The following is a 13,592-nucleotide window of genomic DNA, read 5'->3' as shown; positions in this document are numbered from 1 at the left end:
TCTATATACCCAACAATACCAGGATCTGTCTCAGTCTTTCAACAAGAGGGAACAGAAAACAGACTCAGTTTTAAGCAAAAATTGTGAGAACATCACCCTGGTAAATGTTCTTGTCAGGCATCTAAAGAAAGAAAAGGTAAACGGATATGTACATTGCAAAAGTGGTAGAAGTGTTCATTTCAGGTCCGTCTCTAAGGAGTGGAGAAGACTGCAGCAGCATATGGTAAAAGGAATGGCATGACATCATCACTTGCTACATGTTAGCATTCAGAATACTCCAGGTACATATTTGCCAGCTCTCATTCAGCAGCAAGAAGAATAAAGAGTTAAAGGCAGGGAATTGAGCAATCTTCAGTAAAACATGGATATTCCACTGGAAATAACAATTGATTCAAATATATAATAAATATATACACTGCCTTCAGAAAGTATTCATACCCCTAAATATTTTTTTACAAATTGCACCAATCCAAACACAATACCCCATAATGAAAAAGTGACAACATATTTGTAGAAATCTGGGCAATTGTTTTGAAAATGTAATATCTAATTTATATAATTATTCACACCCCTGAGTCAATACTTTGTAGAAGCACCTTTGGCAGTGATTACAGCTGTGAGTCTTTCTGGTTAAGTCTCAAAAAAGCTTTCCACACCTGGATTGGGAAACATTTGCCCATTATTCTTTACAAAATTCTTCAAGCTCTGTCAAATTTGTTGTTGATCATTGCTAGACACCTATTTTCAGGTCGTGCCATATATTTCTAAGTAGTGTTAAGTCAAAACTGTAACTCGGCCACTCAGGAACACTCACTGTCTTCTTGGTAAGCAACTTTCTTTTAGGATTTTGCCTGTGCTTTGCTACATTCCATTAATTTTTTTATCCTGAAAAACTCCCCAGTCCCCACTCTGAACCACCCATCCCGGATCCGGTATAATTGTCATCAGCAACGCTGAATAGCATAGCGCCACAGTCAAATAATATTACTAGAAAATATTCATATTCATGAAATCACAAGTGCAATATTGCAAAACACAGCCTAGCCTTTTGTTAATCCACCTGTCGTCTCAGATTTTGAAATTATGCTTTACAGCGAAAGCAATACAAGCGTTTGTGTAAGTTTATCGATCGCTCAACAAAACAATAAGTACACTTAGCATCAGGTAACTTGGTCACAAAAATCAGAAAAGCAATCAAATTAATCGTTTACCTTTGATGATCTTCAGATGTTTTCACTCATGAGATTCCCAGTTAGACAACAAATGTTCCTTTTGTTCCATAAAGATATTTTTTATATCCAAATACCTCCGTTAGTTTGGTGCGTTATGCCCAGGAATCCACCGGAAAGAGCGGTCACGACAACCAACACAGACAAAAATTCCAAATTATATCCAAAATGTCCACAGAAGAATTTCAAACATTTTTTATAATCAATCCTCAGGGTGTTTTTCAAATATCTATTAGATAATATAACAACCGGGACAGTTGGCTTTTCACTAGGACCGGGAGTAACAATGACCGCCTTTCTCTTTTGCGCACAACTCACTCTGAGAGCCCCCACCTATCCACTTACGCAATGTTGTCGTTCACGCTCATTCTTCAAAATAAAAGCCTGAAACTATGTCTAAAGGCTGTTGACACCTTAGGGAAGCCATAGAAAAAGGAATATAGTTGATATCCCTTTAAATGGGCAATAGGGATGCATAACAACAGAGGTTTCAAAAACAGGGGCACTTCCTGATTGGATTTTCCTCAGGTTTTAGCCTGCAATATCAGTTCTGTTTAACTCACAGACAAACTCACAAACAAGTTTCCAAAACAAACAAGTTTCCAAAACTTTAGAGTGTTTTCTATCCTAATCTGTCAATTATATGCATATTCTAGCATCTGGTCCTGAGAAATAGTCCGTTTACTTTTGGAACGTTATTTTTCCAAACATAAAAATAGTGCCCCCTAGCTTCAAGAGGTTAATACACATAACATCATGCAGCCACCACTATGCTTGAAAATAGGGAGAGTGGTACTCAGTAATGTGTTGTATTGGATTTGCCCAAAAATAACACTTTGTATTCAGCGCAAAAAGTTTATTGCTTTGACACATTTTTTAAAGTACTACTTTAGTACCTTGTTACAAACAGGATGCATGTTTTGGATCTTTTAATTTTTACTCTGTCAATTAGGTTAGTATTGTGGAGTAAATAAAATGTAGTTAATCCATCCTCAGGTATTTCCTATCACTGCCATTAAACTCTGTAACTGTTTTAAAGTTACCATTGGCCAAAAGGTGAAATCTCTGAGAGGTTTCTTTTCTCTCCGGCAACTGAGTTAGGGAGGACACCTATATCTTTGTAGTGACTGGGTGTAGTGATACACCATCCAAAGTGTAATTAATAAAAATTGAATGTCTGCTATTTGTTTTACCCATATACCAATAGGTGCCCTTCTTTGTGAGGCATTGGACAATCTTTCTGGTCTTTGTTGTTGAATCTGTGTTTGAATTTCACTGATCGACTGAGGGACCTTACAGATCATTTTATGTGTGGAACACAGAGGCAATCATAAAAAAAACATGTTAAAACCCTATTATTGCACACAGAGTGAATGCATGCACCTTTTTATGTGACTTGTTAAGCACTTTTTTTTTACCCCTGAATTTACTTAGGCTTGCCATAACAAAGGGGTTGAACACATTGACTGATGGTATTTTCAATTTTCAATAGAATTTAATTGTAAAAAGTTTGACAACATTATAGGGCATTGTGTGTAGGTCAGTGAAAAAAAAAATCTACATTTAAACAATTTAAAATGTAGGCTCACAGAACAACATTTGGAAAAAGGGGTGTGAATATTTTCTGAAGGCACTGTATATAAATACAATTTAGCAGACATTTAGCAGACTTACATGCATGCATACATTGGATTTGGACTTTTCTGCAATTTGGAAGAAGCACATCAAACTATATAATGTGTATGAAGTGTGTAGCCAAATTACATTGGACTGGAATAAAAAGACAAGATTATTTATCCTACCTATAATATATTTTAATTATCTTATTTTAAACCCCAAAAACATACAGTAAGTGTTTTTTTTACCTTGTTTTTTTTCAGAAGAGAAGGCATTTGTAGAGTTGCAAGTGTGAACTAGCATGTCGTTATTTAGCAACATTTCACTGATTGCTTCCTGGAATAATTGTGCAGAGACCACACTGTTTAATTCATGTCATGGCACTTTTAACATGGTAGTAATCCGCTGCTGAGAGACAAAGGCCTCCAGTAGTTGTCAAAAACAACCATTTCACTGAATTAACTTACGTCCTCAGTTCTACTGCAATTTATGGAACATGACAATCAACAAATCATTGTAGTTTTATGTTGTGGGTTTTAGCCCTGTCTCCGCCTTAACCCTTTATTACAATTATGGTCATTAAAACTGTTTCTGCCTTTTTTAAATCAATTATTTTTAAGATACCATATTGGTATGTTATAAGTCCTGGGGTTTAGAAAAAGGTCTGTTTTGCTAAGAAGGGATTTCATGTTCAATAAAGTTGCTGAGAGCGAGAGAAGGCAAATATGCAGTTCAACCAAAGCAAAGCAAACAAAATCAGAGTGACATGCATCTTAGTCTTGTCAGGATGGAAGTGAGTATTTAAAACCTAAAGAGAATCAAACCAAATCAAAATGAAAGTTTTCTAAAGTGGTCTAAGACAGAGATAATATAAAGATTTGAATAGAGGGAGAGAATGAACAACAGAAGAGGAATAGAGGGAGGAGATCACATTGCTTTGGTCAGATAATCAGTGTGGATTATCTGAGCGGTGCCAGCAACAGGGAAGCACTTACCCTTAAATCCAGCTACGAGATAGATAGCGGGGTAAGAAGGAACAAACCAGAGAGACATAAAGACAGAGAGCAGACACAGAGACCTGACCTACAGCAGCTGGGCTCGACCAGGGACACACAAAAAGCATGAGAGTGAGAGTGAGAGTGAGAGAAAGTTGGGGAGATAGCTCATAACACTGTTAAACAACTGGCATAATAGGACACAGGGGAAGAGGAAGGGCTAAACTAAAGAGATGAATATTGACATAAGGTGAAATGAATAGATACAGATAGAGAGTGAGAGATAATGTGATATGGAATAGGAGAGAGAGAGACAGCGTTGATGAAAAAAAACGACATATTTAGTGACGATAGTAGAGAGATTAATGAAACAAAATGAAAGGAGAGGTGAGGAGAGGCGGTTCTTTCTTCTCCAGATGGATGTAGACACTTCGCTGTAGTTGCTTGGGGTTACATAATATACACTGTTACACACACATTCCTATAGAATAAATACATAAATATATAACAGTGCGTATTGTCCATTTTAAAATACACACTTGTGTGGAGAGAAATAAATACAACAAAAGAGGTTACCTCAAAAAGGAGTCCAATAAAATCCGTATCTTGATAGATATTGAATTTGATTAGACATAACAGAATTGCACATTAGGCGGTCGTTTCCTGGGTACTGTAGCTGAAACAGTACCCAGTGTTGTGGGCCTCGTGGGCACAACATGGGTGGCACTTACAGAACTGGGAGATGGGTGCGTCTAGCTGAGGTGCGGAGCCTGCTCTGTTGTTGAGTTTCTGGACCTGGGTGGGGGGGATTGGCTTGTGGGACTGGCCCGTGGCCCGGTACATAGCCTGGACCCACAGGATGCGGTCCTGCTCGTCATCACTGGCAAAGATCACAGTGTCACCTTCCTTTACTGCATTGAAGAAGGTCCTCCCACCGTCAAGACCTGAGGAATTATTACAGTTAGCAGTGTTTGTAGGGCTAGTGCTACAGGTAGATACCAGCACATATATACAAAAGTATGTGGACACCCCGTAAAATTAGTGGATCTGGCTATTTCAGCCACACCCATTGCTGACAGGTGTATAGATTAAGCACACGGCCATGCAATCTCCATAGACAAACAATGGCCTTACTGAAGAGCTCAGTGACTTTCAACGTGGCACTGTTGTCAGTTCAAGTCAGTTCGTAAAATGTTTGCCCTGCTAGAGCTGCCCCGGTCAACTGTGCTGTTATTGTGAAGTGGAAACATCTAGGAGCAACAATGGCTCAGCCATGAAGTGGTAAGCCACACAAGCCCACAGAGTGCTGTCCTCGGTTGCAACACTCACTACCGAGTTCCAAACTGCCTCTGGAAGCAACGTCAACACAAGAACTGTTCGTCGGGAACTTCATGAAATGGGATTCCATAGCCAAGTAGCCGCACACAAGCCTAAGATTACCATTCGCAATGCGAAGGTGGAAACGCATTCCCTGGAGTGATGAATTACGCTTCACCATCTGGCAGTACGATGGACGAATCTGGGTTTGGCAGATGCCAGGAGAACGCTACCTTCCCCAATACATAGTGCCAACTGTAAAGTTTGCTGGAGGAATAATGGTCTGGGGCTGTTTTTCATGCTTCGGGCTAGGCCCCTTAGTTCCAGTGAAGGGATATTTTAATGCTACAGCATTCCATGACATTCTAGAGATGATCCTGTGCTTCCAACTTTGTGGCAACAGTTTGGGGAAGGCCCTTTCCTGTTTCAGCATGACAATGCCCTCGTTCACAAAGCAAGATCCATTCAGAAATGGTTTGTTGAGATCGGTGTAGAAGAACTTTACTGGCCTGCACAGAGCCCTGATCTCCACCCCATCAAATACCTTTGGGATGAATTGGAAAGCCGACAGCGAGCTAGGCCTAATCACCCAACATCAGTGCCCGACCTCACTAATGCTTGTGGCTGAATGGAAGCAAGTAATACAAGTGGTGTATTACTGTACCTGGCTGAGGGTCGGTGTATGTGTGTGGTGTGTTACTGTACCTGGCTGAGGGTCGGTGCGTGTGTGTGGTGTATTACTCTACCTGGCTGAGGGATGGTGTGTGCGTGTGTCTGGTGTGTTACTGTACCTGGCTGAGGGTTGGTGTGTGTGTGTGGTGTATTACTGTACCTGGCTGAGGGTTGGTGTGTGTGTGTGGTGTATTACTGTACCTGGCAGAGGGTTGGTGTGCGTGTGTGGTGTGTTACTGTACCTGGTTGAGGGTCGGTGTGTGTGTGTGGTGTGTTACTCTACCTGGCTGAGGGTCGGTGTGTGTGTGTGTGTGTGTGTGTGTGTGTGTGTGTGTGTAGTGTATTACTGTACCTGGCAGAGGTTTGGTGTGCGTGTGTGGTGTGTTACTGTACCTTGCTGAGGGTCGGTGTGTGTGGTGATTTACCGTACCTGGCTGAAGGTCGGTGTGTGTGTCTGTGTGTGTGGTGTGTTTCTGTACCGGGCTGAAGGTCGGTGTGTGTGTGTGGTGTGTTACTGTACTTGGTTGAGGGTCGGTGTGTGTGTGGTGTATTACTGTACCTGGCTGAGGGTCGGTGTAGTCTACAGTGTAGCCGTCCAGTTGAAGCAGCTCCACAGGCTCTGCCTTCTTCTCTCTGTAGCTGCACATGGCAAAGGTGTACTGGCTCACCTGCATCACAGAGGAAGGAACAGAGGGCTAATTATTTACTGTACACTTTATCTCATGGTGCTATTCCAACTGCTATTTACCTGGTATTTCTCAAGGTAACGCATAGTAATACGGGTACTGGGACTTAGACGAAAATGACATAACATTGGTAAACTGCCTAGTAATTACTATGTAACTACCATTTTAGTGTACCAGGTAAAAAACAGACTGAAAGAAAGCATTACATCTTATCAGTTCTACTTACCACTAACCTTGACCTCAAATATAACGTCATGTTCCCTAACCCAGGCCTTGGACACCTTGTTTGTGATAACCAACCGGGAGAGACGGTCACACAAGGGTTAATGAGCCAATCACCAGGTATAGATGGTGAACAGATGCTGGTCAAGATAGGCATATGGGAAAACAATCTGTGTGTGTGTGTGTGTGTGTGTGTGCATGCAATAGTGAGAGAATGGAAATGACAGCTGTGTTGCCCACTCTTGAACCTCTAGTCAGTAATGTGTGTGTGAGTGTGTGTGAGTATACTGGGATAATTACATTATAATTAGATGAATGAAGTGGCCGAACCAGGGGAGGGGGGGGGGGGGGGGGGGGGGGGGGGCTGGTAAAAGTAACTTATGTTGATGAGAGAGAGTATGTGTGTGCTTGAGTGTGAGTGTGTATCTATCCCGCACTGATACAGTGATAAGCAGGCTTATTCTGCTACTGACAAGGACAGACAAACAGAGAGAGAGAGACAGAGAGAGAGAGAGAGAGAGGTGGGAGAGGATCAGAGAGCGAGGGTGGGCAGTCAGGGTGCTGTTGCCGGCGCCGTTGCCAGGGCGGGGTTGTGGCCCTGACTCTGTCACTCAGCGAGGACAGACGAGTGCGGTAGTGACACCCTGTCACAAGAGATAGGAGCCCGACTGCTAGGTGCCAGTCATGCCAAGGCAACCCAAGGATCTCAGCCAATACCACGCTATTGTCACCTCTGCTGCAAGTGGCAGCTCTCACTGGCTGCAGCCTGCCTCTGTGTGACTACAGAGATTCACTGTCAGGGCTCTGATGAGGCCCCCGGTGGAACTTGCTGGGCCGCCGGTGCCACTACCCAGCTCCACGGTGCCCCCTTGCCTTCGGGACGTCCCTGGGGCACATCAGAACTCCCCATCTCCTTCCCACTCCCTCGCCTGCCTCTCTCTCAACCCACTTCAGCCTCACATCCCTCTGCCTGCTAAAGTTTGGACCTGTCAGGGCCAGGCGAGACAAACACACAGACAGAGACAGAGCAGGACTGTATGGGCCTTAAGGCTGGCTGACCTGCTGTCAAACTGATGGTTAAAGGATTCTAAATGACTTTGCTCCCTGATTACCCTACATGCTTTGCTCTTTTAAATAACCTTGTTATTGTTGAGAGCAGTGGTGTAAAGTACTAAAGTAAAAATACATTAAAGTACTACTTGAGTAGTTTTTTGGGGTATCTGTACATTACTTTACTATTTATATTTATGACAACTTTTACTTTTACTTCATTACATTCCTAAAGAAAATGATGTACTTTTTACTCCACACATTTTCCCTGACACCCAAAAGTACATTTTGAATGCTTAGCAGGACTGGAATATGGTTTAATTCACACCCTTATCAAGATAGCATCCCTGGTTATCCCTACTGCCTCTGATCTGGCGGTGTCACGCATGACCTTAGTATTCTTTGTTTTCTTTATTATTTTGGTTAGGTCAGGGTGTGACATGGGGGATGTATGTGTTTTTGTACCTGTCTAGGGGTTTTGTATGTCTACGGGTGTTAAAAAAAAGAAGAATGTATTCAAATCACGCTGCGCCTTGGTCTCCTCCATTCAACGAACGTGACAGGCGGACTCACTGAACACATGCTTCGTTTGTAAATTATGTCTGGAGTGTTGGAGCGTGTCCCTGGCAATCCGTAAAAAAACAAAACATGGTTTGCTTAATAAGGAATTTTAAATCATTTATACTTTCACCTTTGCTTTTTCTACATAAGTATATTTTAGCAATTACATTTACTTTTTAGAATGATGTATATTTATAACCAAATACTTTTAGACTTTTACTCAAGTAGAATTTTACTGGGTGACGTTCACCTTTACTGATTTATTTTCTATTAATTAAGGTGTCTTTACTTTTACTCAAGTATGACAATTGCGTACTTTTTCCACCACTGGTTGAGTCTATAAATTGGATTGTGTGATCGGGTGGGGCTGGGGAACAGAGATCAACGTGGTTGTTTGCCAGTATATCACTGAGGAAACTCTTGAACATGATAGACCCCCCCAGTTGTCATATGGAAATGCTTAAGACTTCACTCCAAAGCCAGCACATATCAGCAGAGAGAGAGAGAGAGAGAGAGAGAGAGAGAAAGAGAGAGAGAGAGAGAGAGAGAAAACAAAGATAGTGAGTGAACAGAGAAGAAAATAGAAAGCAGTGAGTGAGAAAAAGAAGGATAGTGTGGTAGGGTGCAGAGTGAGAGAGTGGCTGCTTCTGGCTGTCTTCGAGGACAGCCTCCAGACTGCTGAATAATTACACTTCACTTTGCATCATAAACATGTGGTTTATGGCTCCAATCTGTTCTGTTGAGCAGTGACCTGTCAGGGCATTCAACTAGCCAGATACCACTACAGGCAGGATGAACTCTATCTGAGCGGGGTGGGGGTAGGAGGGGGCTGGCGAGAGCTTGGTTTGGGGAGCAAGCTGCTTAATTGTGATCCCTCGACTCAATTAAGACAAAACACAGTTTCACAGGTTTAGAGTGGCATTTTCGCCTCTCGTGATGGGACTCGGTTCAGCTGAGGTCGATGCCTTTGATACTGACGCTTTCCACTTTCACTGGGTATGAACGGAGAAAGGGGACTTACTTTATCACACAGGCATAGTGAGAGGGTTACATGGCATGAGCCGTCAAGATAGCCATCTCATGGGATGTTCAACCCCTGACTCGTTCTTGTTTTCTCTGACACACGTAACGTGTTTACAGGGTGTGTAATGACAGCTTTACACCTGTAGAATTCTGTTTACGTGTACCTGACGTGTTGTTGGTGTGTCGCTGCCATGGGTGGTGCCAGCGTCCATCACCTAGCACTGTAAATGATCTACTCACTCCATGTAATTAACAACTCATGAATAATTCAACAGGAAACAAATCTTCTGACACTGAAATAAACACCCCCCAGTGTAAACTGTGCTATTTATGAGTATCATGGCAAATGTCAGTCACATTAAATTCAGAAAGTGTGTGTGTGTGTGTGTGTGTGTGTGTGTGTGTGTGTGTGTGTGTGTGTGTGTGTGTCACATTCAGCATATAGCGGATGTGAGTTTGCGTTTTGTTATTTCAGAGAAGGAGGGTTGAACATCACAGAGTGCTGTTGGTGAATCACAAACATTTCTATTGAACATATCTCCTCAACCAGCTGAAGTTGCACACTGTTGTCTTTTCATAGGCTATGAATCAACATGTACAGTTTGTACTACTCCACTGCTGAATTTTGTATTTTCAGGCAACACCAAGAAACAAAGGGAACATACTATATTGATGGTAAAGCGAACTAAACGTATTTGCCCTTCACTTTGAAAATATAATAATTTTGCCAATTCTGAAGAACAATACATTTGAGTCCATCATAACACCAATAGAGTATTGAATGTCTTGAATACTTACACGTGACTTAACATAACCAAAACAGAAGAGACAAGAAAAAGTCAAAGATTTACAAATGAAATTATACACAAACATAAAAGCTATTGGTCTCTCTAAGAAACAGACTTGCACATGACTGACACACACACACACACACACACACACACACACACACACACACACACACACACACACACACACACACACACACACACACACACACACTGTATGTACAGCTGGGAGCTGCGAGTGCTAGGCCAGCCAGCGTATACTCTGGTTTGTCAATCGCCTGTCAACTTCTCGCTCTGAGACATATCCTCCCAAACACAGAGGAGAAAGCGTGCTTCTCCAAATGAGGCCAGACAGAAAATGGCTGCTACAGCTACAAAAGCTCCTGACAAGAACTGGCTTAGACCTTCAGCACCCCAGTCAACTAGAGGAAGACACGTACCAAAGCATGACAGATCAAAAACATAACATCTTACTTATTGGATTAGTGCTGACCATGGTTCTTTAGTGGTCTTTTGTTCTTACCTGCACCAAGACAAAGAATCTCTTCTTCCATCTCTTCCACACATTTTTACCAATAGCCCATAGGTACCTAAGTAAACAAAGCAATGGTTTAGTAATAAGTTGTGTGGTCTATGGTGGGTGGCCTTTCTGCAGAGGCTGCTTTACAATATTAAACCTTGTGTTGCATCATTATTTCATAAAGAGGTGGCATGCTGAAAAAGCATATACATCTTTCCTTTTACGTTATAATGAGCAATATATACTGAATGAATTGCAATTGGCGAACAATAGCAGAGATGCATGTGTTACAGTACAAGGTATCTGCTGACCTCTTATGGTAAAACGTTGTTACTGCTACCTTTTACTGTGAAAAGGGTTTAGAGCCAGAACGACCCATTTTCTGTTTGTGAAAGGTTAAACTGCTTTCTGATATGAACTTCATTCAGAGCAGAACATGGTTCGAGGATGGGAGTGACATCCAGAACTCCAGCTCCAGTATGAGCCAGTGGACATCCCTACATGTGGGTATGATGACTGTACTCTGGTTTGTTGAGTGCTATCATTAGATTTACATTGTAGTTATTTAGCAGACATTCTTATCCAGAGTGACGTACAGTAAGTAGTGAGTGCATACATTTTTTAAATATATTTTTTTACTTCTATCAGTCTTGAGTCTGTGGAAGTGCAGAATGAGTGTTGTGTTGCTGTGTATCTTGTGTTGTGAAGAGATCAGAGCATGAAGAAGAAATGAACATCTGAGGGTGAGGACACCAGCTCTGACTGCCTCTGGCCGCTCCTCCCCCTGGCCGGGCTAGGGGTACCCTGGCTTGCCTGCCTCTGCCTGTGTATCCCCCTGGTTAGTTTAGGGACATCAGGGCTTCTCTCTCTGAATAAACTAGTGCCAAAGGAGCAGAGGGAAAGGGGGCTGAGGCTGGTACAGGCAGAGGCAGGTACAGGCTGAGGCAGGTACAGGCAGAGGCAGGTACAGGCAGAGGCAGGTACAGGCAGAGGCAGGTACAGGCAGAGGCAGGTACAGGCAGAGGCAGGTACAGGAAGCATAAAACCCCAACACAGGCTACTGCAGAGCCACCCCAGCATCACATCAGACCTCGCAGGCCCTGTACAGGAAGCATATGGAGGAGAGTGAACGAGAGGGACAGGCGGCGCTCCTTAAAGCCCAGACACTGGGCTTCCCCCATAGAGCAGGACACACACACAGTGTAGGAGACCGGAGGAGGGAAGAAGGAAGAAGTGTGACGTTAACGTTTCCTTATGTCTCTGAGTTGGTGCTGTCACATCACTTACATCAATAGCCATTATTTTTTTTAAATATTTAAAAAAAAAATTAAACTAGGCAAGTCAGTTAAGAACAAATTCTTATTTTCATTGACGGCCTACTGGTTAATAGTGGGTTAACATCCTTGTTCAGGAGCAGAACGACAGATTTTTACCTTGTCAGCTCGGGGGTTTGATCCAGCAACCTTACAGTTACTGGCCCCACACTCTAACCACTAGGGTACCTATCACCCCACTGACTTAATCACAATCATTATTTGCTATTTGATCTGGGGAGAGGAGAATGTCAATACCTTTTACTTGATATCCATTCATGACAGTCAGAATTCTCACTCTTATTCAACGTGCTCTTTAACATGGTCATGTCTTACATATTAGTGTGAGGCTATGTGCACAATGACACCAACAAAGCGGTGAAATACAGATGGAGAAGACTTCCTTTTGTTCTTTAGCAAACATTATGGAAGCTTGATAAATGCAGTACAACAATATTTGAGGAAATGAAAAATGTCAGATGTCACATTACATAGTAATGTTCAATGTATGTTTAAGATAATATATTTAATGTTTAAGGTTAAAGATAAAGGTTGCCTGCTTTGGTCACAGTCGATCGGCAGTCTTGAAGTGTGTGTTATGCACTAATGGTCGGCCCACTAGATGGCAGCATATCACTGCATCTGAGAAAGATATGATTTGATCTAGAGTTTCAGCGCAGCGTAGCTTACCCACAGTGCTTCATGTTTTGTGGCTTGTCCATGCGGATGGCCAGTTTGATCTTCAGGTCACTGTCAGGGCAGCCTTTGGACACGGACATCTTGTGTAGTTCGGACTGTTTGGGACTGTTAGGGGTCGGATGGAGTACCACCTGGAAGCACAAAGACACATATCTATTACAGTCAAGTCTTACATAAAACACACAGCCATGTAAGGTTGTATCAATTTATATGTATATGTATAATGTATGTACTAGATCGTAACAATGTTTACCCCCTATTCACATCAATGACAACCATTTTAAAATCTGAAAAGCAAGTTCTTTGCTAACTGTGCCTATGTCTGGCTCCAGTTCTGTAGGCTCTTACCCTGCCAAGCTCTTTGTCCTCCAGGGCCAGGACTCCTGTGCTCTCAGTGAACAACTTCACCTTGACAGCAGGCAGGGGGTGTGTGGTGGTGAAGTCCCCCTGGGTCCCCCAGCTGAAACACACAGAAGACCATAGGGTGAGACGGGTTAAAGAGTGACATGACATTGTTTCGCATCAAATGTGAACCATTTCAGGAAACTAGGCGCATGTCGAAGGTCACTACTTAACAGGAGAGCCATTTCAACGTAAACTTAACAAAAAAAATCAAAATGTGTTTTTTGTCATGAAATGCCTTCTCGAACATGTGAACTTTCATGTGCCTTAATAACACACTTGTAATCCATCTGTAAATACTAATACAATTGCTAAATTACGAACCTAGTTGGTTTAGCCACAGAAAAAGTGAGCAACCTTCCTGTTAGCCATGATTGGTTGATATAATGAGTGGGCTGGACATGTCGAAAGATGAGTTTGGATTGGTCTGCCATATAGTACGCTTCTGTCTATTTGAGCTGGTCAGTCTGTGTAGGTAATCCTGTTTTATTCTGTCTT

The 13,592-nt window shown here is 42.4% G+C and overlaps 1 protein-coding gene across 5 annotated transcripts in view; it reads right to left on the bottom strand.

The window, feature by feature from the left end:
- The window catches only part of LOC110528964 (calcium-dependent secretion activator 1), a 164,258-nt gene that overhangs the window by 59,349 nt on the left and 91,317 nt on the right, over positions 1-13,592 (bottom strand). For all 5 annotated transcript variants that reach the window (XM_036983473.2, XM_036983474.2, XM_036983478.2 and 2 more), the window contains exons 7-11: positions 13,041-13,152; positions 12,684-12,823; positions 10,684-10,750; positions 6,390-6,498; positions 4,573-4,785 (exon numbers count right to left, since the gene is read on the bottom strand). In XM_036983473.2, the coding sequence (XP_036839368.1) occupies positions 4,573-4,785; positions 6,390-6,498; positions 10,684-10,750; positions 12,684-12,823; positions 13,041-13,152 (641 nt within the window). The remainder of the gene's footprint in view (positions 1-4,572; positions 4,786-6,389; positions 6,499-10,683; positions 10,751-12,683; positions 12,824-13,040; positions 13,153-13,592) is intronic.

Source organism: Oncorhynchus mykiss, chromosome 7, assembly GCF_057628025.1.
Source record: "Oncorhynchus mykiss isolate SJ-2025 chromosome 7, ASM5762802v1, whole genome shotgun sequence".
Classification (NCBI taxonomy): Eukaryota; Metazoa; Chordata; class Actinopteri; order Salmoniformes; family Salmonidae; genus Oncorhynchus; species Oncorhynchus mykiss.
Note: the sequence above shows the minus strand (reverse complement) of the source record. Positions and strands in the feature narration are given on the sequence as shown.